The sequence below is a fragment of the Rhipicephalus sanguineus genome, chromosome 10 (genome assembly GCF_013339695.2).
Source record: "Rhipicephalus sanguineus isolate Rsan-2018 chromosome 10, BIME_Rsan_1.4, whole genome shotgun sequence".
Classification (NCBI taxonomy): Eukaryota; Metazoa; Arthropoda; class Arachnida; order Ixodida; family Ixodidae; genus Rhipicephalus; species Rhipicephalus sanguineus.
The window spans coordinates 142,883,638-142,907,377 of NC_051185.1; the positions used below are offsets into that span (position 1 = coordinate 142,883,638).

Genomic DNA, 23,740 nt, shown 5'->3' on the forward strand with positions numbered 1-23,740 from the left:
TTCACTCACTAACTAGGTAGCAAATTTCACTAACCTGCATTTTACTACCTTCACTTACTAAGAGGCTAGTGTATTTTGTGACAAGTAAATGGTTAGTATTTAGTTAGTGAATATGCCGACCTTTTTTTCTAAGAGTGTAGTTCCGGTCTGACGTAGCAGAACGGTCGCGCTTTGTGCGCGCCTTGCACGATCAGTTTCAATTTCGATGACGACTATCTCGTACTACGTGTAACTTTTGAGATTTCTAAAAAATAGGTATGCCATAAATTGGCCCGCACTACACCTTTGTAATATAAACACCTGCCCTTAAGTCAATAATTAAAAAGTTAAGTAACAAGTTTTCGTTAATTAGTCGCGACAGTGTCATTTTAACTGCGGCAAGGTGTTTCCGCCTCGACGTGGAGTTCGTGTGCGAAAACGACAGGACCCTTACTGTCATAGAATTTTTATTAAAAATATGTATTGTCTAAGAGAGACCAACCACCTTGTAGATGTGAAGAAAGTAAAGAAGACGAAAAGACAACTTGCCGCCGGCAGGGACTGAACCTGCAACCTGCAATCTGCTGGTTTTCATTAACGTTGTATATATATCAAACAAAGAAACTAGCCCCCAAAATCCCCCTTCTTTCAATCACTGAAGCTGAAGGAAGGGAATTTTGAGGGCTCATTATTTTGTTTAACACAACCTTAAACAAAACCTCAGTTAATGAAGCCATTGGAGGTATAGGGGACGTTAATTGCACTGTTTTAAGTGTATTGTAGTAATTGTGATACAGGTGCGAGGAAAGTAAAGAGGACGAAAAGACAACTTGCCACCGGCAGGGACCGCACCCGCAACCTTCGGATTACGCGCCCGATGCTTTTACCAACTGAGCTACGGCGGCGGTCGATCGTCCACTTATCGGGTATTTTATGTGCATGCAAACCTGGGATTGTTAGTCAGCGCCGCTGGTAGCCATGACGGAGTGTGTGGGATACTCTTTCTTTTTGCCAGATGGCGTCACGTAGCACGAGGGTCTTGTTTCGGAAGACTTGATGCCTTCAGGTAGTACGCGAGGACTTATTGTTCAGCTGTCCGCTCATTAAAAGTTCACGTGCTACGTGACGCCATCTGGCAAAAAGAGTGTCCCACACTCTCCGTCATGGCTACCAGCGGCGCTGACTAACACTCCCAGCTTTGCATGCACATGAAATACCCGATAAGTGGACGAGGGGACGACCGCCGCCGTAGGTCAGCTGGTAAGAGCATTGAGCGCGTAATCCGAAGTTTGCAGGTTCGATATCTGCCAGCGGCAAATTGTCTTTTCGTCTACTTTACTTTCTTCACATCTATAACACAACTACAATACACTAAAAACCGCAGAATTAACGTCTCCTATATCTTCCTTGGCTTCATTATCTGCTGGTTTTCATTAATTACTGAAGCTGTAACGTTTAATTCGCTGAAGATGTATTTGTCATTTCCAATGGCGACTTTGCAAAGACAGATACAGGACTGGCGTTTAAAAAAGCATGAAGCCATGGTCTTTTATGCCAGCGCCATGCCTGTGCTCTTTTGAACGCCAGCGCTTTCAAATAAACGGCGTGCAGCCGGAGCTATTCACAAGGTAACATTTTCGCGGTGCAGGTTGCCGCCTCCATCGAGAGATGGCGCCGCGGTGTCGCGTCGAATAGAAAACAGGCCCTTATACGTAGCTTATCTAGATATTACCGGGGCGTATGACAACGTTAATCAGGAAATTTTGTGGGATATACTGAAAGAAGTGGGCATAGGTGACGACTGTATACAGCTTTTGAGGGAAATATACCGAGGAAATACAGTTTGTATAGAATGGGAAGGAAGAAGTAGCAAGGACAGCGTTGAAATTAGCAAGGGGCTGAGACAGGGATGTCCTTTGTCCCCGCTGTTATTCATGCTGTACATGGTGAGGATGGGAAAAGCGCTAGAAGGTAGCAACATTGGATTTAATTTGTCACACAAGCAGGTCGGCACGATGGTTGAGCAGAAGCTTCCAGGTCTATTTTATGCTGATGATATTGTCTTATTTGCGGACAGTCAAGATGATATACAGCGACTGGCAGATATATGCGGAAGGGAATGTGAGGCTCTAGGACTAGGATTTAGTGCAACAAAATGTGGGTTGATGGTATTCAATGATCACGAAGACCATGCGGTCTTTATACAGGGCCAAAAAATTCCGAGGGTAAGCGAGTACAAGTACCTCGGAGTATGGGTAAATGAGGGGGATAGATATATGGAGGTACAAGAGAAAGCATCGGTAGCAAAGGGAAAGAGGAATGCTGCAATTATGAAGCACAGAGCTTTATGGGGATACAATAGGTACGAGGTGCTTCGAGGGCTGTGGAAGGGTGTGATGGTCCCGGGGCTTACATTTGGGAACTCAGTAGTGTGCATAAGTCAGAGGTACAATCAGGAATGGATGTAAATCAAAGGACGGTGGGCCGCCTCGCGTTGGGCGCTCACGGGAAGACGACAAATGAGGCTGTAAAGGGTGATATGGGATGGACAGGCTTTGAAGTGAGGGAAGCTCAGAGCAAAATGAGATTCGAAGAGAGGCTGAGGAAAATGAAGAAGAGTAGATGGGCAGAGAAGGTTTTCAGGTATTTGTATAGAAAAAGCGTTGACACGCAGTGGAGAAAAAGAACTAGGAGGCTCACCAGTAAATATACGGCTAGCAGTGCGGGCGATATGGCAACAAGGAGCATTAAGCGGAAGGTCAGAGAGGCGGAGAGGACTTATTGGATGACAGCGATGGAAAAGAAGCCGGCTCTGAGTAACTACCGAAAGGGAAAAAACGAAATAAGGAGGGAAAGGTTTTATGATAATTCAAGGGGAAGCGCTTTACTGTTTGAAGCAAGGTCGGGCTGCCTTAGAACGCGTAGTTATAAAGCGAGATTCAGTAACGAAGAAGAACACTGTACATGCTGCGGGGGAACTAAGGAAACGATGGAAAATGTACTGATTGAATGTGGCGATATTCACCCAGGTATACGTGTGGGCACGAGTCTACATGAAGCCTTGGGTTTTACGGGACAACAATGGAAAGCTGCACACGTCCGCGATAGAAATAAGTAAGAGACGGTTAGAGTATTGGTGGCAGAAAAGTAGAGATAAAGAACAAAAATAAATAATGGGGGAAAAATAAGGTCATTCTGCCTTAAGAGGCAGAGAGATGGACCTTGAATTTATATTTTTTTGGTATAATAACATAGATTTAATCAATGTAGATAAGGTATTAGGCCAACATGAAACAAGGAAGTTTTTTTTTTTCTTCGAGCCTGGTGGCAGACATGTAACCGCCCCGTTTTAAAGGGGACGCTCATAGCATGCATCCATCCATCGTGGCCGCATACGCTAGGCAGAGCCTAAGAGTCTCGCGCACTGACAGGAAACAATGGCGTCCTTATGGACAGTGCACGGACGGTCTACTTTGGTGTGGTGTGTCTTTGCGAACATACACTATACCCAATGTAAGATTATGACTAGTACCATCTCCAACCAATCTGCCTTGCTCTTAATCTTTTCATGCCTAAACCTGCTCTCAACTACGACAGAGCCAGTCGTCTTTCTTAGTGTCCCTCTACAGGCGCAAGCTGGACAACTTTGACGTTTCGATGCCTGTCGCTGCCCGTGAGCAGTCATGGCCACAACACCACCACGGAAATGAAGTAAAATGAGCGCTGAAATCGAACACTCGTTATCGTGTCCCTAAGCAGCGTTCTTCGGCTGATCTTGTGAAAAGCGCTGGAGCTGCATTGCTTGTAGCCGCCGAGTGAAGGGTATTTCGCCCAGGGTCATCAGGCCGCATATGTGGGAGCTGGTGTTCTTCACCTTGTACGTCAGCATCTGCGATGTTTAGCAGTACAGTAATACCAGGGTTAAGAAGGAAATAATGGGCGACAGTGGAGTTACAGAGCCTAAGACATGATATGCGGCTTCAGTCGAGACGGCATCTAATAATAATGATAATAATAATTATTATTATTATAGCGACAATGCGTAATTATTTGACATCACTATCAGCTAAAGTATTGCCAGAGTAAAGTTGGAAAAGCTGCATAGATGGCGGCTTGGCGAAGGAACCATTCACCATTATTTGGAGCTGCAGTTTCATTACCATACACACGTATACAGTAGCGAAAATGCAAAATATTGTTTTGACAACGCAATTTAATAAGTGAAAGCAGTTTAAAAAAAAAACAATTTACATCCGGAGAAACGAAGGACACTAACGTACCTCACGTGCATGCAAGGACCGGGAAATTTCGGCGGCAGCCTCTAAATGTCATCTAAACACTCTTGTTTGCGTTTTACGCATGTTACAGTGATGAAAGTGCAAGTTGCTTCGTATCTTACGATTACTCATTTTAATGTTCCTGCGTCGCCAACAAACGCTTATTCGTGATTTCTGCTCTACCGTATTGAGAAGCCCTTAGCAGCCTGCTCTCAAGCCCTTATGTTAAGCTTAAAGGATGGACCCCTCTGCGAATGCTCGGTTATATAAATACAGTGGCGCTTCTGTCAGTCATCGAACTTCCAGCACTACGCTGATAGTTTTAAATCAGGGGTCGGCAACTTGCGGCCCGCAGGGCAGTTTTATGCGGGCCCCGGCTCGACGCGAGAACAACCCCCCTCCTCCAATTGTCACTTCGTACGTGACGTCTGAGATGGCAGTTTTGACTTCAAATGCGGCTGTTGCAACCTATGTTTGAAAATTGCAACCTTGTGTCATGCGTGCTCTAAATAAACATGATCTCCATTCTGGTTTTGTACATTATAGTAAATTCGTCGAACTTTTTCTCTCTGTCAGCATGGCCACCCCCCCCCCCCCATTATATTTGCCGTGCGGCCCCCGCCGTGTCATTTTCATGCTCGGCCCTCCGTCTCAAAAGGTTGCTGACCTCTGGTTATATACAGGGCGTTTCAAGAAATGTGTTTGAAAACCCTCAAAAATCAGGAAAAGGCGACCATTGCTAGCTGCCTTGACAACTGCTTTTTCTGTAGCGGCCGGCCATCTAAGATGGTTAAAGACCTCCTTTGGGACACTAATTAAGAAGTTAAATTAATTAACTTTATAATTAGTGTAGTTAGGCGGTTACGTCAAATGGGAGAAATGAAGTTCTTCATGCGAAGCACCCATCTCAGCTTTGAGATATAGAAAAAGTGGTCTCTAGTATTATTTGTGGCGTAATGAAATTCAACCAAATTCAACAGCGAAAACGAAACCGAAGCACCCATGAGTGCAAACAAGTAGACGACTAGAATGATGTTACTGTTCAAGACAACGATTACAGAGGTATATTTCTTCCGCGTTCGTTAATGTATGTGCACCATGCGTGCTATAATTGCAAGCGAAGCCGGCTGACCGTTGACATAACGACGCTCACTCATTCTGGATGTCTCAGAATATGCAGTTCCGCTCTACCGCGTTACGGTTTCGCACTGAATTTGGTTGAATTTCATTACCTCGCAATTATTACTAGAGATCGTTTTTTCGAAATCTCAAAGCTGAAATGGGCACTTCGCATAAAGGACTTCAATACTCCCATTTGACATAACCACTAACTCCTCTAATTAGGAAGTTGATTAATTTAACTGTCTGAATTACTGTACCAAAGGAGGTCTTAATCATCTTAAGATGCCGGCGGCTACAGAAAAAGCAATTGTGAAGGCCTCGAACAAATATCACATTTCCCTGTTTTAACACGAACGTTTTTTTTATTGCCGGGGTCCACCGAGACTTTCATGACATATTTCCGTCCCGGAAATACGTCAGTAAAATGAAGGTCATTAGATGACAAACAAAAACTGAGAAGAAGTTCCGTTCACAGGAGTCGAACCCAATAACCTCTCGGTCCACGACGATGGTTCTCGCGCGTTTAGCCCACTGAGCTACCGCCAAAACCACTTTCCTCTAACAGTGCACTGGATGGATGGATGGATGGATGGATGGATGATGGATGGATGGTATGGATGGGATGGATGGATGGATGGATGGATGGAATGGATGGATGGATGGATGGATGGAATGATGGATGGAGATGGATGGATGGATGGATGGATGGATGCTATGAGCGTCCCCTGTATAACGGGGTGTGATATGTGTGCGACCAGGCTCAAAAAGAAAAAACTTCGTTGCCTCCACAATTAGCTCCGGAAACGCGGCAGTTGCTACGACCGTCCCATTCGGCGTGTGTCCAATAGGAGAAGTGTAATTTTGTCAACGCTTTAACGCACCGCGAAGTGGCGGCTTTAGCCCAAGCCTCGCTTATAGCATCCATCCATATAGAAAAATAGCTATCCGACGCTCGCCTGGCTGTTGTACCTAGTTGCACCGCGTTCCCCGCTCGCCGTGTGAGAAATAATGGCCAGGCTAGAGGGAAGACACGACGCTCGTAGCGTTTCTCTTCACTTTTCAAGACGCTTTGAAGGAGTGCATATCGAGTATCAGTGCTTACTATGTGCTTGTTGATGCCCTCTTTGCGCGGGATTCCCCATATGCGGTGTCCGGGTATATCTTAACAACTTCAGCTACCGCAAGGGTTAAATCATTATTATGGGCGTTAGTCGTCGGTACGGAGATGTACCACTAGGCGTCAACGTGGGTGCGTGCACATGAAGCGATGCTTTATCTGCTAAACAACCAATAGACATTGTACAATCTCTCATATACCAATGCACTATAAACAATCAACTACTTCTGTGACGACACGTTTCGCTTTTGTGTTATACCGCATTGCTATGACGGAGGAATCAGCCATCTGAGTTTCTTGAGGATTTCGCACACTTTCTTGAACCACCCGGTAGTTTTGCTCATGGGATTCTGGCTGAGGCGGTTTTGCCAAATGCAGGAAATCCTGGGCTATTAGGCTGTTGTCCGAACTACATGGTGACTGATATGATCCGTAAACAGGCCAGGACGAACTTTTGTCAACTAAGAAGCTTTCCTTTCTGAGAAATCCGCAAGGATTCCTTGTTTTGATCCCCAGGCTAGGGCTATGAGAGATTGTGAGGGGGCGGGCGCTCGAGCCTCGAGCAACCATCCCCTGTTTACGGATTTTTTCACAGCAAGATTCCATCATCCCCTTCCTGCCGTTTTTGGATGGTGACTGAAAGGACGGCTGGATATACTGCCTCTTCAAAAGCGTTCTGAGCACAAGGTTTAGAGTACTGTATTACCGCATCTGCACTGCTGATGCTTCAATAGCTATAAGTTCTCTAGATGCGGGAGGCGAGCTGCTTCACAGGAAACGAATGGACGTTTGCCTCTATGTTAACTACATCGACCGGAAAATCGGATATCTTCAAAAGCATTTTACATGGTAAAATGTAATTTACATGGATAAAAGAAATGCTCGTGAAGCTCAGGAACAATCTTTATTAAAGCGGTTGCATAATTAACAACTGTCCAGGCATTGCTTTCCTCCAATCGAATGCTTCCATCGTTTAAAAGGCTTCCTGAGAGGTTGCCTTTGCCCTGCGGTGCTGAAAGTGCTGTGCTTTATTGGCTGCGTCACTTAGTTCAAAAGATGCTCTTAAGCATAGCAATCCAGGCCTAAACATTTCTGAATTCTATTCACCCAGAATTAGAACGTGAATGACTATAATATCCGAGACATCGGTTGAGATTCGCATAAAGTCATATCTAGTGTTATGCGTCGGTTGAGCACCGTTTTCGTCAACAAAGGTCGATGAAATACCTGATCATTTGGCGTGTCTCGACTGGCTGTGCAGCCCCCCACCCCGTCCCACATAGCTTACACCTATGACAGATATAACTGACAACCACTTATTCGTAGCACGAAGCTCCAAGAAAATGTGCTTCGATAGTTGTTGACTAATTCTAGAGTTACTGTATATGCTACCTTTAGGTAGCAGAGTTGCGCATCTGTCTTCCAAACGCCGCTAGCAACTATGCATTGCAAGAAGCTGACGCTCGGGCCAATTTAAGTATTTTTGGACGCCGCCTCTGCAGCGAACTGAATTAACACTAGTCATCTATTTTCAATGCTTTTCGCCGGTCTTCGACACGCCGAACACGTTAATTGCCGACACGATAGGCATGTCGCCTGCACAAACAGAGTGCTACTTGACCGCATAGCTGTGGTTGCAAGCCGGACCTATGCGCAACTCTGCTACCTAAAGGTAGCATATACAGGAACTCTAACTAATACGCCCTCGTACTGCCATCTGCTAGCAATCTGTTATCTCAATTGGTAGAGCGAGCACCCCGGAAAGGCTTTGGTCCCGGATTCGATCCCCGGGCCATGACGAATTTTTCTTCAAATAAGAAGCGTTCCTTTCTGAGAAATCCGCATGGGTTTCCTTGTTCGATTCCCGGGCTAGACAGACAGACAGACAACGAACTTTATTGATCCTGAGGAGTTACTGTGGCCCCTAATGGAAGGCCGTTGTAACCGCTGGCCGCGCCCACGTAGAGGACAGAACGCCGTGACGCTCCACCCTTTCCTGGGACCTCTGGATAGCCTGGAGGATGATTTTTTTTCAACTAAGGAGCACTTCTTTCTGAGAAATCCGTATGGATTCCATGCTCGATCCCCGGGCCAGGATGATTTTTTGTTCAAATAACAAGCTTTCGTTTATGAGAAATCCGCATGGGTTTCCTTATTCGATCCCCGGGCCAAGACGAATTTTTGTTCAACTTAGAAGCTTTCCTTTCTGAGAATCAGTTTGGTTGTTCGATCCCCAGGCCAGGACGAACTTTTATTGCGATAGCAATTAGACGGACTCTCTCGACGGGTTTTTGCCGTCATGTCCCGTATAAAGTCCAAATTGATAACGTCCCCCCGCGCAGCGTGTGTTCTACCACGGGAGAAAGCGCGCGAGCGGGGGCGACGAACGCGGCTGAAGCAGAAATAAAACGAGCCCGCCCGTCTCCGTCGCTCGGAGGGCGCTTGCGATACCATCACCCCGCTCCTGCCGTCGAAGCAGAGACGAAACGCCCCGCCCCTTTTGAACAAGCATGAAAGACGCGAGGGGGTGGGGGCGGTGTCCCTCGATCAGCCACCTTGAACTTTGATTCTAAGGGCGCGGTTGCGATCGCTGGCGCGCGCGCTGTCTCAGCAACCATCAGCGGACGGCTCGTATACCCTCCTGCGTGCTGCGCTCTCAACACGAAGAGTCTGTGTGGAGCGGGCCGTATTCTCTTACAGCAGCGTTGTGTAGAGTAACACGAGATCGGATCCAAAAGAGTTAGCTGCCAGCCTCACTTTGTATAACATTACAATTTGTTGCTATCGCATTCATTGCTTCGCATTTGCGGTGAAACTGTGATTTTTTTCTTCAACTATGAAGATTTCTTTCTGAGAAATCCGCATGAGTTTCCTTGTTCGATCCCCGGGCCAGGACGAATTTTTCTTCAACCAGAAGATTACGTATCTAAGAAATCCGTATGGGTTTTCTTGCCGCTTCGTACTACAAACTGGTGGCTGCCAATAACCCCTTATGTAACCTTGTGGGATTGCACAGAACTCACTTGCAATATTAAGATCACCTCTGGGTAAAGTAAACCACAGCATATAGCCCCTTTCCACAATTCTCCACAACGGTCCCTGCCTCGAGAGGACATCACGACTTCCGTAGTAGAAGGGACAAATTTTCAAATTTGTAATTCCCACTAAGCGAACGGCTAGGAGAGTGCATGTTGCTTACCATGGGCTGACGAACTTTTTTGCCTCTTCTTTTATCTAGAGCAACGCACTCCTGGTACCAGTGCTCCGTCCTGTTTTCGAGTAGGCGCAATTCACTCCGCATTCGTTCCCGCCCGAACAACTGCACACGCTCGTCGAAGCGTTTCGTGAAGTACTGGTACAGCTTCACGTCGACCGCGTTCAGCGAGCGGCAGATCGGCCGCCAGCGCGCCATTGGGTGGGTCGCTGGTACACAGGCTGCGTTGAAAAATAAAACTGTAAGAGTGCGGAAGCGCTGGCAACTACACTTACACGCTGCATGATTAAGGCTACAAAAGGAAAGCCTTAAATGCCTCATCAACGCGAAAATTGACCGTCGGCGGCAACACGAGGGATGCAAACATCATAACGTCATCACGTCACCATATGACATCATTAGGACGTCAGAGATCGCCAGTATGTGTGACTTCATGACGTCATCATGTGACGTCACATAACGTAATATCACATGACGGCGGGATCACATGACAGCGTCGCTTGCTCAAAGGTTGGCCGAACACGGAAGCAGTGCAAAGCCACACTCTAAGAAAAAAAGAGTCTTTTGACTCCTTTCGGTGACTACTGACTTGCCACGTATATGACTTTCTTTAAAGAGACACGTCATCTCTCTTTGGAGATCATTGTATTCTCTTGGGAGAGTCGCGTGACCCACAAGAGAGTCAACACGCCTGTTTAAAGAGAGTCATAGACGTGGCAAGTTAAGACTCCCCGAAAGGAGTCACACATACTCTTTTTTTTCTTAGAGGGCAGGTGAGGCGCAGAAAGCTTTCTGAGGGGGGAGGGGGGATGAATACTCTGACAAGAAAAATAAGACTTCGTTATGAAGCTGCAGTTCGACGTAAGACATGTCGTTCCAAAAGTCACCTCCAGCAAGCACGCAACTATTCGAACCCGCTGACAGCAAGTTCTAATAGTTTGCAATTAAGACATGTCCCGCGTTACATTGTGCGTGGCATCGTACCATGCGCCTCTTGCTTCAGAACATCTAGACGACTAGCTGTGCTGATCTACAAAAGAGCAATGCTTTAGAAAAACAATAGCACACGGAGGATATGAACGAAACAGTGACAAGAATAATCTCTGAAGTAGCAACTTCAGAGGCGAAACACCAGACAACAGATAAGCAAGGAAGAGGAGGAAGGAAGAAACAAGCGGAAAGACAGGGAGGTTAGCCAGTTCTCAGACCGGCTGGCTACCCTGTGTTGGGGGAAGGGGGTAAGTGGGATAAAAGATGATAGAAGAGAGACGTTACAAAAAAAGGCGAGCAAGAAAATGAAAAAGAGAAAAGAAAGGAAAGGAGAATACGACACTGCTTAGAGCCTGTCTCTAAGACCAGTTGTCCGCAAGAAGCGCATAATGCTTTCAAAGCCTTTGCTGACCACGGACTCGGCCAAGGTCCCAGCTGCAGCTGCGAAGAAACGATCTCTCATTTTCTGTGTGTGTCCCCGTTTCAGTGCGCCAAGACAAGAACTTCTGTATGTGTTAGATAAACTTAATAGTCGCCCTTTGTCAGAAAGAAACAGCTAAGCAAGCTCCCTGATATCACTAAATACTTAATAAACAAACGGCAACAGGCAGAAATAACTACCTCTACATAGAAAATATAATTTGCTTAAATGTCCTATCTGATTAACAAAATGAATTCAGTGACATACCGAACTACGACGTCAAAGAGACGGAGGCAGTAGTAAAAAATGTACGGCCACATCCAGGCAGCTACAAAAACACTTGAGACCGGAAGGATCATAATGCATGCAGTAAAAATCGCAGGACAATATTATTAACAATTTCAGTGACACGGTGAGGGTCATAAAAGACTTCTACACTGAAATGTAGAGTTAAAATGTAAGTCACTCTGCCGTTAGGGGGATCAATATCGAACAGGACACCGATGTTACATGTGTGTTGTTGCACTGATGAGGTTAGAAAGGCCCTACAAGGCATGTCACACGGAAAAGCGGTCGGAGAAGACGCATGGCATAACGGTCGATTTGATCAAATATATGAACAGTGTTTTACATTTAAAAAGGTTCAAACACTTTACGCGCAATGCCTTGACAAGTAAACCTGGCATTTTCAGGGTGTCATAGCGCGTGCGCCCCACCCCTGTGGTAGGGTCTCTGTGGTAAACGCTATGGTAGGGTCTCTGCCCGCCTTTGGATCTCAGATGCCTTTGTTCTGAAAATCCAGGTTGTCCAGGATCATCCCGCAATGTTCCGCCCCCCTACCAATACAGCAGAGGGCATCACAGGAAACTGATTTCTGTGGCACCTACCCGTTTATGATGATGGTAGTTTTCTCATAGGCCGCACAGTGGCACATATCCGTTTGATAACGAGCTTTCTTCTTCATTTTTAACGAACCAGTGTTGAGTAGTGGGATTTACCCAATTTCTGTGGCACATACCCTTTTACGATCAGCGCTTGATGACGAGTTTTCTTCTCCATTTTTAGTAAACCAGTGGTGAGTAGTGGGATTTACCCAATTCCTGTGGCACATACCCGTTTATGATCAGCGCTTGATGACGAGTTTTCTTCTCCATTTTTAGTGAACCAGTGGTGAGTAGTGGGATTTACCCACTTCCTGTGGCACATACCCGTTTATGATAAGCGCTTGATGACGAGTTTTCTTCTTCATTTTTAGTGAACCAGTGGTGAGTAGTGGGATTTACCCAATTCCTGTGGCACATAACCGTTTATGATCAGCGCTTGATGACGAGTTTTCTTCTTCATTTTTAGTGAACCAGTGGTGAGTAGTGGGATTTACCCAATTCCTGTGGCACATACCCGTTTATGATCCGCGTTACCATGGCCCCGAGCATGAAAGCTCGACTAAGAACAGCGTCGCTGTTAGAACATTTATACATGGCTTCCATGGGCTACGAAAAGGCCTCCGACTCAGTACAGGTACAAGCAGTCATAAAGAGAAAAGGATGGACCTGGGCAGATGACGTAGTGAGGAGAGATGGTCAGTTAGAGCGACGGTATCGATGCAAAGGGATAGGAGCGCAGCGGATGAAGGCTAAAGGTGATGGGGGATGACGAAATTAAGAAACAGTGCAAGCATAAAATGGAATCAGCTCGCGCAGAACATTGTGAATGGGCGAGCATTGGAAGAGGCCTTCGCTTTGCCGTGGATATATGATAGCCTCATATGATGATGATGGTGATACTGGGTGTTTTACCACCTAAGGAAGTGCTTCAATTCGAATGGGGGCAACATGATCAATATTCCGGTAAAGATCTTTGAGTGCACTCTAAAGGACTGCCGCTTACCCCATTCATTTCGCAACTTGCACTATGATTAGCTTCGCAATCGTATTGTGGCTTCGGCAAGTGAAACACCAATAATATATTAAGGACGAAGCGCTTCTTGCTGGAGCAAAGGCACCTTCACGGTATCTATCAATCTATGAACATATACATATATCAATCTATCTAACTTGCATTTTACGTACGTCTGGGTACTCACGGTCGTATTATTAACTTGATATATGTCAGAAATGGAATGAAATGACGTGAGTGCGTGGCAAACATGACTGGCAAGTAACTCCATAAATAGCATACATCCACGTCATGCATTTCATGACTTGATTGGCAAAGAATCATCATCGTGCCATGATCGTCGTTTTCTCGCCATGATCGTCGTTTCTTATCGTCGTTTCGGTATAACCAGATTGTATGCGGCGTAGCATGCGCGTTCAAAAACGTGACCGATAGCTGATGGCATGAATGCCACAGTACGCATCTTGTGTATCACTGCACAAAATAGAACGTGCCGTCTGGAACATATCATAATGTGCGTCGCATGGTGGGCCTGGTTAACAGCAAGATAGGTATAACACACTTCTCATGGCATTCGTGTCTTGCATGTCATCAAATTAGTATTATTTTATCTCTCTACTAAGAATACAAGGGCATAAGGCACTTAAGAAGGGAGTAGGCTGGCAGCTGCCAACAACAAGGGCAGCACGCCTGCCGTTGTAATATGAATGGCACAATTGTAATAATTGTGTCATAATAAACCGAAACTGCACTAAATTTCAAGGGAAAGCAAAGCACGCGTAAGACTCTTTCAATTCAAAATCATTTTTCTTCAAAGTCAGCGAGCAGCTGCCTATGTTCCATTTTTTTTTTCAGCCAAGCCTCACGAGGTGGATTGTCGTGTCGACTTCGTGTAAATAACGGAGTTGTGGGCCTATGGTGGGCTTACCAGGCATCTCGACTACACTGGCGTTTAGAAGGTAGCTTATGGCCCGACGTAGCGTTACCGTTCACGTTCCAAGCGCAGACGTCAATTTTATCGAAACTACGTGCATGCTATAGCGCGATGATGTTCGTATCATATTAACACTTCTTCCTGTCCACTGTCCAATATGGTCTCCTGTCCTTCCTCCGTCTGGGTTCTTCCGCGCTACAATGAATTCCGTATGCATGTCATGAGTAATGTTTGTCATCGAATTTCATGGGGTTCGAGCAACGCTTGAATACAGCTTGTCGAGTCATATGAGTACATATCTCATGTTTATTACATTATTATTTAAGTGGATAACCGACACTACAACCACGATTGACGTTTCCCCGACAGCACGGCTGCATAAGGTGTTTTTACACAGTAGTTTCAAGACTCGGCGTGGCTTTTGGTAGAAGACTTGACTGCCACACAGAATGCCTGTGTTCGATTCCAGCTCGAAACTTGAATTTTATTCTTTGCATCCGCTGATATTTTTCAATCGCCGACAGCGCCGTCGACGCCGCAGCGGCTTTTTCGCGACACGGGCTCCTTAACGCTCTCGCGTTCAAATTGCCAGTGTCTGTTCTAGCCGTTCCTGGTTGACAGCGAATCACCTGTGTCACATACACGCATACCGTGGTATGTGGGCATGTGCCATGCGTTACCGGGGGAAAGGGTTTTATGACTTATGTGAAAGCCTTTTCACGTTATTCATGTTTTGACCTGGCAGTCACGCTCGCCATACATTCCTATGCTAATTTCGGTATTTGGAAGGTGGCCACGAGAGCACATAGACGTCTATAGTCGGCTAGATAGATAGATAGATAGATAGATAGATAGATAGATAGATAGATAGATAGATAGATAGATAGATAGATAGATAGATAGATAGATAGATAGATAGATAGATAGATAGATAGACAGACAGACAGACAGACAGACAGACAGACAGACAGACAGACAGACAGACAGACAGATAGATAGATAGATAGATAGATAGATAGATAGATAGATAGATAGATAGATAGATAGATAGATAGATAGATAGATAGATAGATAGATAGATAGATAGATAGATAGATAGATAGATAGATAGATAGATAGAAACAATGAAAGTGCCTTTGCTTCGCTAAGGAGTGGTTCACATTTAAAAGCACATTCAAATAAAAAATCAGCCAAATCTAGCACACGTTCGAATCAAACTTCGCCCGATCCACTCAACCAACGCTGCGCCAACGCCTAGTGGGCAAAACAACCATTATGGCAGCGTCCAATCTGTTTCATTTGTGACCTAGCTGTTTTGTTGTGGTGCTTTCGCTCCACATTTTTTCTTGGGCGAGTTGGTATGCTTACTGGAAGGACGTGATATTAACGCGAAACTCGAACAGAAAGAATAAGAGGCAGACTTTCCCTACGTCTTTCTGCCTCTTAGTGTTTCTTTTAGAGATTTGCGCTGCAGTATCATGTCTTTCTTTGGCTTCAAGACGGTGTATTTGACATAGAAGACAACATAAATAAAATACTGGGCGCCCATCTTCTTGAAGAGGAAGAGGTTATCCCAAACGGCGCGGCATAAAACCAGCGAAGAAGGAGCTAAGAAGAACTGAAGCCTTTTTAGAGGCCTTCAGTCGATGCTAAGAACAAGAAAACGCTGCCGACTGTCTAGAAGAGTGCGCCATTTGCCAGGAAGAACCACTCACTCTACAAGTCTAATAATCGTCATTACGCCCAAGCATCAAAGGACGGCACAGACGAAAGCACGTGGCTGATGTTAATTTTTCCGCAAAGTATTCCATATCGTTCAGTCGTTGCCGTTTGCGTAGCAAATTTGAGCTCTATGTATACGTTTCTATGTTTAATGTACAAGTTTCTATGTACAAATTTCTATGTATAAAAGCCAAATTAAATTATACTCGTGAACACCGACGATAGGCGGCTATATATATTTTAAAATTTTAACTGCAACATAGCATTGAGATATTTTGGTGAGAAGAGCAGAGTGGAGCAAAATATGTCGGTGCAAGCTCGATCATATTGGCAGGAGCAAACAATTGCGTTTTAGAGCGCAGCTCTTAGGCGCCCGTTCCTGCGTTGAGCGGAGTCACCGTTGGCGTTGTCGGCATAACCGATAGAGCGAACGAGTACGAAAGAGACCGAACACGGAATCTGTCAATAGGGAACCCAAGCTAGGGCCCAAGCTCAAGTTTGCGGCGCGACGACAGCGCCGCGCCAGCCGCGCTGCGGCTCAGTCGGAAAGCTCTGAACCTTATGCGCGGCCGACTCAGCCCCTTTCACGGTAGCGGTAGCGCACGTGTTCTTCTGTCGGTGCGGGTAACCGGGGGGCCGTCAGCTCGGCGCGTTGAACCGAGAGGCTTGCTGTGCGAAGCTGCGCATTTCCGCGATGGCAGAAGCGACCCCACGGAAGTGGACGTGAGATCGGAAGTATTCCTGTGTCGTGGGCTGCCACAACAGTGCAGACAACACCAAGGCACGCGATTTACGTGTGAAACTGTATTGTTTCCCGGTCGTGTCGCACGAGAAATAAAGGCGGCCAGCGTGGATAGCTGACAGCGCTGTCTCGCCTTCTATTTTGGTTGTCTGAGTTCATCGCTTTCGTTCGTGTCGACTACCTGAATCGGTAAGTAACGCGGCGCATGCACGCAGCGACTACAGTAATGATTACACGCTGTCTTCTCGCATTGTGAAAGTCTAGTTACGGCTGTAGGTGAAACAACTTTGTGTTTTGATTCCCCGTGTTCGTGAGACCTACCCGTCGTTGTTGAACGTTCACACTCGCGCTATACCGTTAGCGTTGCGCGGTTGGTTGAATTCAACTGAACTCGGAACATTGTCAGAAGTTCGGCGCCTGCAATTCACGCGTCGGGAAGGCTACTTTATCACGCCGGAACGGACGTCCGTGCATTTTCAGCATGCTTTGACATCGTTCTGCAGGTTTGCTTTGTTTTGTCACTTTGTTGGTGTGATATATATTTAAGCCGCTAAATACAACTGGCACTTAATACATGCTTTGCAATTGCAACCTTGAAGTAACCTTCTGTCACCTTCTGACTTTGTGCGATTTTGTAGCCGCGTTCGCGCAGCAGGTTTTATACGCCTGTCAAGTCGATATCATAAAAGAGACTGCAAGCATGACACGAGAGCCGAAAAAACGAGGCGATCAGTTCATCTTGCTTCACAGTGGTTAAAGCTCAGCTAGCTGCCTCGCGTCTTAATCGGCGTGTGATTCTCCAGCGGCACGGAGGACTTGACTCTAACCTTCTCAGGAAACAGGGCCACGGCCGTGTAATTTCTTTTTTTTTTTTCGCACGCAGCAAACGCTTGTTCACGAAAGTACACGGCTGCTAGTGTTAAGCATGCCATATCAAAACAACCATCATGATTCGTAGTCCACACCGCAGAACATCGATAGCGTGTACGGCTTCATTTCGGAGGGCATGTGGACCATTATTCATCTTTAACACGACAGAATGAGACTTGCCAAAAGGTGTAATCGCGACTTGGGAAATGCATTTCGCTTTGAATCAGGCGCGTCGTTGTCGTCGACCGTCTGCTCTTCACCGTTAACGTGATTGACGAGCCTTTCTCCTTTTATCAAGTTCGCTTTTCGGAAGTGCCTATCCATCTGTGAGATCTTTTTGAACCCGCACTGCAGGCGGTACATTGTGAGGCGTCGCGCGAGAGCTATGCACGTGCACAGAAGCGAGCGGCAACGCGGTGGAGAGAAGGGAAAACGCTCGCCGCTTACACCCCAGTTTCTCTTTTTCTGCCAGAGATGGCGCTGCCTGTCAAGAGCAGCAGCGCCGCTAAGCGTTGCTTGAGAAGCCTATAATACGAGCCGCGCCTCTAACCTCGCTTTCTTCCTACGTCACGCGCGCTGTCCCCTCGTTCGGAGATCGTGCGCATGCAGGGCTGGCACGTGCACTGCGGCTGGCTTTGCTTGTCGTAACGGGGCTGTCGGTGTATCGCTTGGTTCGCGACGCCTGCAGTGCACAGATTGGTGTGCATAGCACTCGAGCGCTGGCAGTTTCTGTGGCAATATGTAACGAACATTGGATTGCTACAAGTGTGGATAGCCAAAACTTCAAAGTCAGTTGGCGTTGCCCCAACACGAAGCTGCGCTCAGAATTCGCATTAGGGAGTGTTGTAATCGTCGGTGAATTTTTTCCTCAGTTTTGCCTCAAACATAAACTCCTGTGTTGTTTCCATCGCGAGCACCAGCGAGCCGACAGAAGAGGAGAAAGAAGTACCAGTGAGCACGAGAAAAAACGGGGACATAGAACTACTAGCAGGGTCTTAATGGTCTCACTCAGTGTCAAATAAAGCCCTCTTTTAATCACCTCGACGGTATCGAGTTCTTCAACGGCTTCTCGACGCCATATCCCAAACATTTGGTGCCGATCAACCCGGGATAGACCTACCGACGGCTACGAGTTGCCCGGATGAAATGGACAAGCTCAAGGCGAAGCGGACTTCACGACGATCTTTAAACAGCCGGATCATCAATGAGGCAAGTGCCCTACTTCGCAACGACTCCGCAACGCATGAGCAGCTCGATTCCATCTACGAGAGGCTCAAAACGAACAACGATGAGTTGAATAAGATCAACAACGAATTAGAGAGCGTCATCACGGACGAGGACTTCCAATCCGAGTACGAAACAATTTTAGAGTATGAAGACAACGCGACGCGCATTCTCGCCGAGCTCATAAGCCGTCGGAACCGCATTTCAAGCACACCAGCAGAAGAGGGATCGGGGTCGGGGCCGGCTACCAATGTGATCGCTACACCATCAGAGAGGACGGGAGCCAAGCTGCCGAAGCTCACGATCGCGCCCTTTTCTGGGGATGTGTGTAAATGGACGGAGTTCTGGGAGCAGTTTCTCCAGATTGTCCACAACAACGTCACCCTGACTACGACGGAGAAATTCCACTATCTGCGACAGTTTTTAAAAGGAGACGCTGCCTCAGCGGTGGCCGGTCTTCCAACGACTGAAGCATGCTATAAGGACGCTGTAGACCTACTACAGAAGCGCTTCGGGGACAAGACCCGCCAAGAGCAGGAATACTTTGCAAGATTGCGTCAGCTGACTCCTGTTCGAGCATATGGTGATACAAGATCCCTCCGACAACTCTACGACCACGTGATCGTGAACATCAGAGGGCTGGAGTCACTTGGTGTGCAGCGGTCTTCATTTTCGTCGATGCTCTGCGACGTCATACTTAGGGCATTACCCCGAGACGTCGTGGTCCTGTATCACCGTACCTGTGCCGCACAAGCTGAGAATGATGCCGCGGACAACGCAGGGCTGGACGGTCTCCTGAAGCTCCTTTCAGTCGAACTGGAGAGTTTGGAAAAAAGCGACTATAAGGATAGCAGCGGACGAGACAGCGGGGCTCAACATGTGGCGACCCAGCCAGCCCGTAGTCGGCCTTGGAAGCAGCCTACGTCATCTGTTCTCCATACAAAATCGACTCGTGATTATCAGCACTACAACGAGATGTGTGCGTTCTGTTCATCCAAGCAGCACTCCACGGAAGCGTGTCCTACCGACATGTCCCTGACGCAAAAGAAGCAAGTGCTGTCGAGTGACAAAAGGTGCTTCCGATGTACCACGAAAGGCGACAGGGCACGCTACTGCAAGCGGAGGATCTCGTGTTCGAAGTGCAAAGGCCGACATGCCTCGAGTATGTGTGACCCAGACAGGATTCCACAGGACTCGCACCAAGCCGCCCGGAATGACGGTGCAAGTGCGACAGTTTGCTCATCACTAGGGAGACGACGGCGAATCAGCGATGGATACAATGCGTGCGTCTTCCTCCAAACGTTCCGAGCCTGGGCGGTAAGCGATCACAACTGCCGCTACGTGCGAGGTGTATTCGACGGTGGCAGTCAGCGTACCTTTGTCACCGAGGAGTTGTCACGACACTTGGGCTTGAAATGCCTCGGATACATAAACATGGCTCTCAACACCTTCGCCAGTGCCTCAAACCAAGCGGCCGAAAATCGACGAATAGTGGAGCTTCGCTTACGAAGCCAGTTTTCTGACATGGAGTTTTCGCTAAGTGCCATTGAGATTCCGCACATCTGCCAAGACATCGGCGAAACAAGAATGGAAGTCTCATTCGTCGCTTCTTTTAAGAAATTGGGAAGGGACGTAGCCGATGAACTCGCACACGCATCAGTGATCACACAAAGTGGAATCAGCGTGCTGATCGGCTCTGATCAAATGTGGAGAGTCCTGACCGGTGAAGTCCTACGGTGTGAGGACAATGATTCACTGATTGCCATGAACTCCAAGCTTGGTTGGACGTTTCAAGGACGCACTACCTTCTTGACATCACAGTGTGCCACAACGAGAATGATGGTTTGCGCCTTGAAGACTCAAGTAGTCGAGTCAGATGAGTTTCTACGGACGTTCTGGGAACTGGAGCACCTTGGCATATCCGACTCAGTTGAAAGACCTAGTGAAGTCAGCAAGGTCATGCAACACTTCGAAAGCACCATAACATACTGCGACGGAAGGTATGAAGTGGCGCTACCTTGGAAGGAGGGATACGAGCTTTCCGACAACAAGCAAGTTGCTGTGACAAGGCTCCATAAGCTGCTTACTCGTCTAGCGAAGCAAAAGGGATTATTACAGACATACGACGACACCATACGCGAGTACGTGCGAGCGGGACACGCCGAAATTGTTGATGACGTTCCTCCGGAGCCAGACAAGTTGTACTACATGCCACACAAGGAAGTCATCAGAGAGCAGGCGTTGACTACGAAAGTACGGGTGGTTTTCGACGCATCATCTCATGACAAGGGATGCAAGTCTCTCAATGAGTGCCTTGAAAAGGGAGACAACCTCTACCAAGACCTTGGGAAGATACTTCTGCGTTTCAGGACACATCCTATAGCGGTAATCGCTGACATAGAGAAAGCATTCCTACAAATATCCATACGGAAAGAAGACAGAGACGCTTTTCGGTTCCTGTGGTTTGCCGAAGGTGACTTAATGGGTAGTCAGCTCCAAGAATGGAGGATGACTCGTGTACCCTTTGGAGCTACATGCAGCCCATTCCTCCTCACGGCGACCATCCTTCACCATGTGAGGAGAACGCAAGCTGTCAAAGAGAAAACGTCAACAAGACTGGCCGAGTCCTTTTACGTAGATGACCTGGTTACGGGCGCCGACACGGAAGACGAAGCTGAAGAATTTTGTCGTGCAGCGCAACAAATTATGAAAGCATCGGGAATGGTCCTACGCAAATGGACCACAAACTCACCTAACCTAATGGTTGCACTGGAATGACGGAAGGAGTCTGCAAGTCAAGAACTGGTAGTGCTTCATGAGCAATCTGTTAAAGTTCTTGGCGTTGCTTGGAATCCCGTTAAGGACGAGTTCAGTTTCTCGGTCGACCGACTGCTAGACTTTATGAAAGAGAAACTTGACACTAAACGGTTCGTCTTACAGGCGACGTCGAGAATATTTGACCCACTCGGAATGGTTGGACCGTACACCATTGCCATACGGATACTATTCCAAAAACTGTGGACACGTGGAATAAGCTGGGATGACCAACTACCTGATGACCTACGAGACGAATGGCAAAACCTAGTACGGCAGCTTCCACAACTGCAGGAAATATCGATTCCTCGCTATCTGGGCGGAAGGAGGAAGTTTCCAAGTGAAATGCACCTGCATGTCTTCTGCGACGCCAGCCCAGCAGCTTACGGAGCCGTAATATACGCCGTTACTACCATGGCCGAACGACCCATCTTGCTGATCTCCAAGGCACGTGTGGCTCCCATTAAGAAAGCGACGCTACCACGCCTGGAGCTTTTGGGCGCACTGGTTGGCGCTAAACTGCTGACATACGTGAGCAGTGCACTCAACGACATTCATATTGAGTACACTATGTGGACCGACTCCACGATTGTACTGTCATGGATACGAGGAGACTGCACGAGGTGGAAGCAATTCGTTGCTAATCGTGTCACGGACATCAAGTGCAGAACAGAACCATCCCGATGGAGATATTGCCCAGGATTGGAGAATCCGTCTGATTTACTAACGAGAGGTGTGACGTTAGACAAAGTTAGATCCAGCTCAGTGTGGTGGCATGGTCCTGACTGGCTGCACGGTTCAGTGGAGAAGTGGCCTCTCCAACCTACGATTTCACCGGACATGGATGAAGCTGCCAGAAACGAGATAGCAGCTGTTCAAGTAGTGAAGGCAACGGAGAGACTTATTCCAATTATAAACATTGAGCGTTTCAGCAAGCTTCAGCACTTGCCGCGAATCACAGCTTGGGTGTTTCGATTTACAGACCGCTGCCGACACAAAACAGAAGAAACTAGCCACCTGACTGCGACAGAAGTCGTGCGGGCCGAGCACTACTGGGTTAAACACGTCCAAAACCAAGAATTTCATGCAGAAGTGAACTGCCTAACACGCGGACGGACACTGGAACACACGTCCTGCATTGCTAACCTTCGCCCGTTTATAGATGCTGACGGAATTCTCAGAGTCGGTGGACGCTTGTCGCTCCTGAAGTCACCGCTAACAGTCAAGCATCCAATACTTCTCCCAGCAAAGCATCATTACTCCGTTCTGGTTGTCATCAGAGCACATCAGCAAGTCCTACACAACGGTGTACGAGAGACGCTCACCCAGCTCAGAGAGCACTACTGGATTTGTCGCGGGCGTGTCTTGGTGAAAAAAGTTGTACGCAGTTGCAACGTGTGCAAACGATTTGCCGCCAGACCAGGAAGTGCTCCAACAGCGCCTTTACCAAGTCACCGGATAGAGCCAACAAACCCTTTCGAGGTTGTTGGTGTAGATTTCGCAGGCCCGCTCCTAGCACGCACGCAAGACGGCGACGCAAAGTGCTACGTAGCACTTTTCACCTGTGCTGTTTCGCGAGCAATTCACCTTGAGCTCGTCTCCAACATGACAGCTGAAACATTCATATTATGCTTGCGACAGTTTGTCAGCCGGAGGGGACTGCCCCGCGTTATCTATTCGGACAACGCGAGGACCTTTCAAAAGACGTCAGCGGATTTAAAGCGCCTATGTCACATCTTCAAAGAAGAGGACGTCGCGAACCATCTCACCGTCAACGGCATTCTCTGGAAGTTCATAGTGCCCAATGCACCATGGTGGGGTGGATGGTGGGAGTGACTGATAAGATCGGTGAAGACTTCGCTGCGTAAGATTCTCGGGAGAGCATGCCTCAACTTTGAAGAAATTATGACAGTGCTGACAGAAGTCGAAGCAGTAATCAACTCTAGGCCTCTAACCTTTGTCGAGACAGACGAAGCGGAACCGTGCACTTTGACTCCAGCCGATCTACTGCTTGGACGTCGACTAAATGCTATGCCATATGACACGGTCGACGTTGACGCCAACTCGAGACGATCGGATGTCATTCGCCGACATGCCTACAGAAGGCATCTAACCGAGAATTTTTGGAAGCGATGGCGGAAAGAATATTTGCTGCAGCTCCGGTCTGCACACTTCGCAGGCAATCAACGAGCCACGGATCTAAAGGAAGGTGACATCGTTATCGTACATTCCGAGACGTCACCTAGACAACTATGGAAACTTGCAAGAATCCTTCAGGTTTTTAGAAGTTCAGATGGGCATGTCCGTTCGTGCAAGATTAAACAGCAAGGAGGTCTGATTGTGACAAGGCCCATACAAAAGCTATACCCGCTGGAACTCTGTAATTAACTTCATTTGCGCGGCCGGGAATGTTGTTTC

The 23,740-nt window shown here is 47.3% G+C and overlaps 1 protein-coding gene across 1 annotated transcript in view; it reads right to left on the reverse strand.

Moving 5' to 3' along the window:
• Window positions 1-3,730: 3,730 nt before the first annotated feature.
• The window catches only part of LOC119406780 (galactosylceramide sulfotransferase), a 35,730-nt gene continuing 15,720 nt past the window's right edge, over window positions 3,731-23,740 (reverse strand). Inside the window, exons 4-6 of the mRNA XM_037673514.2 lie at window positions 10,694-10,739; window positions 9,695-9,930; window positions 3,731-3,868 (exon numbers count right to left, since the gene is read on the reverse strand). Coding sequence (XP_037529442.2) covers window positions 3,731-3,868; window positions 9,695-9,930; window positions 10,694-10,739 — 420 coding nt within the window. The remainder of the gene's footprint in view (window positions 3,869-9,694; window positions 9,931-10,693; window positions 10,740-23,740) is intronic.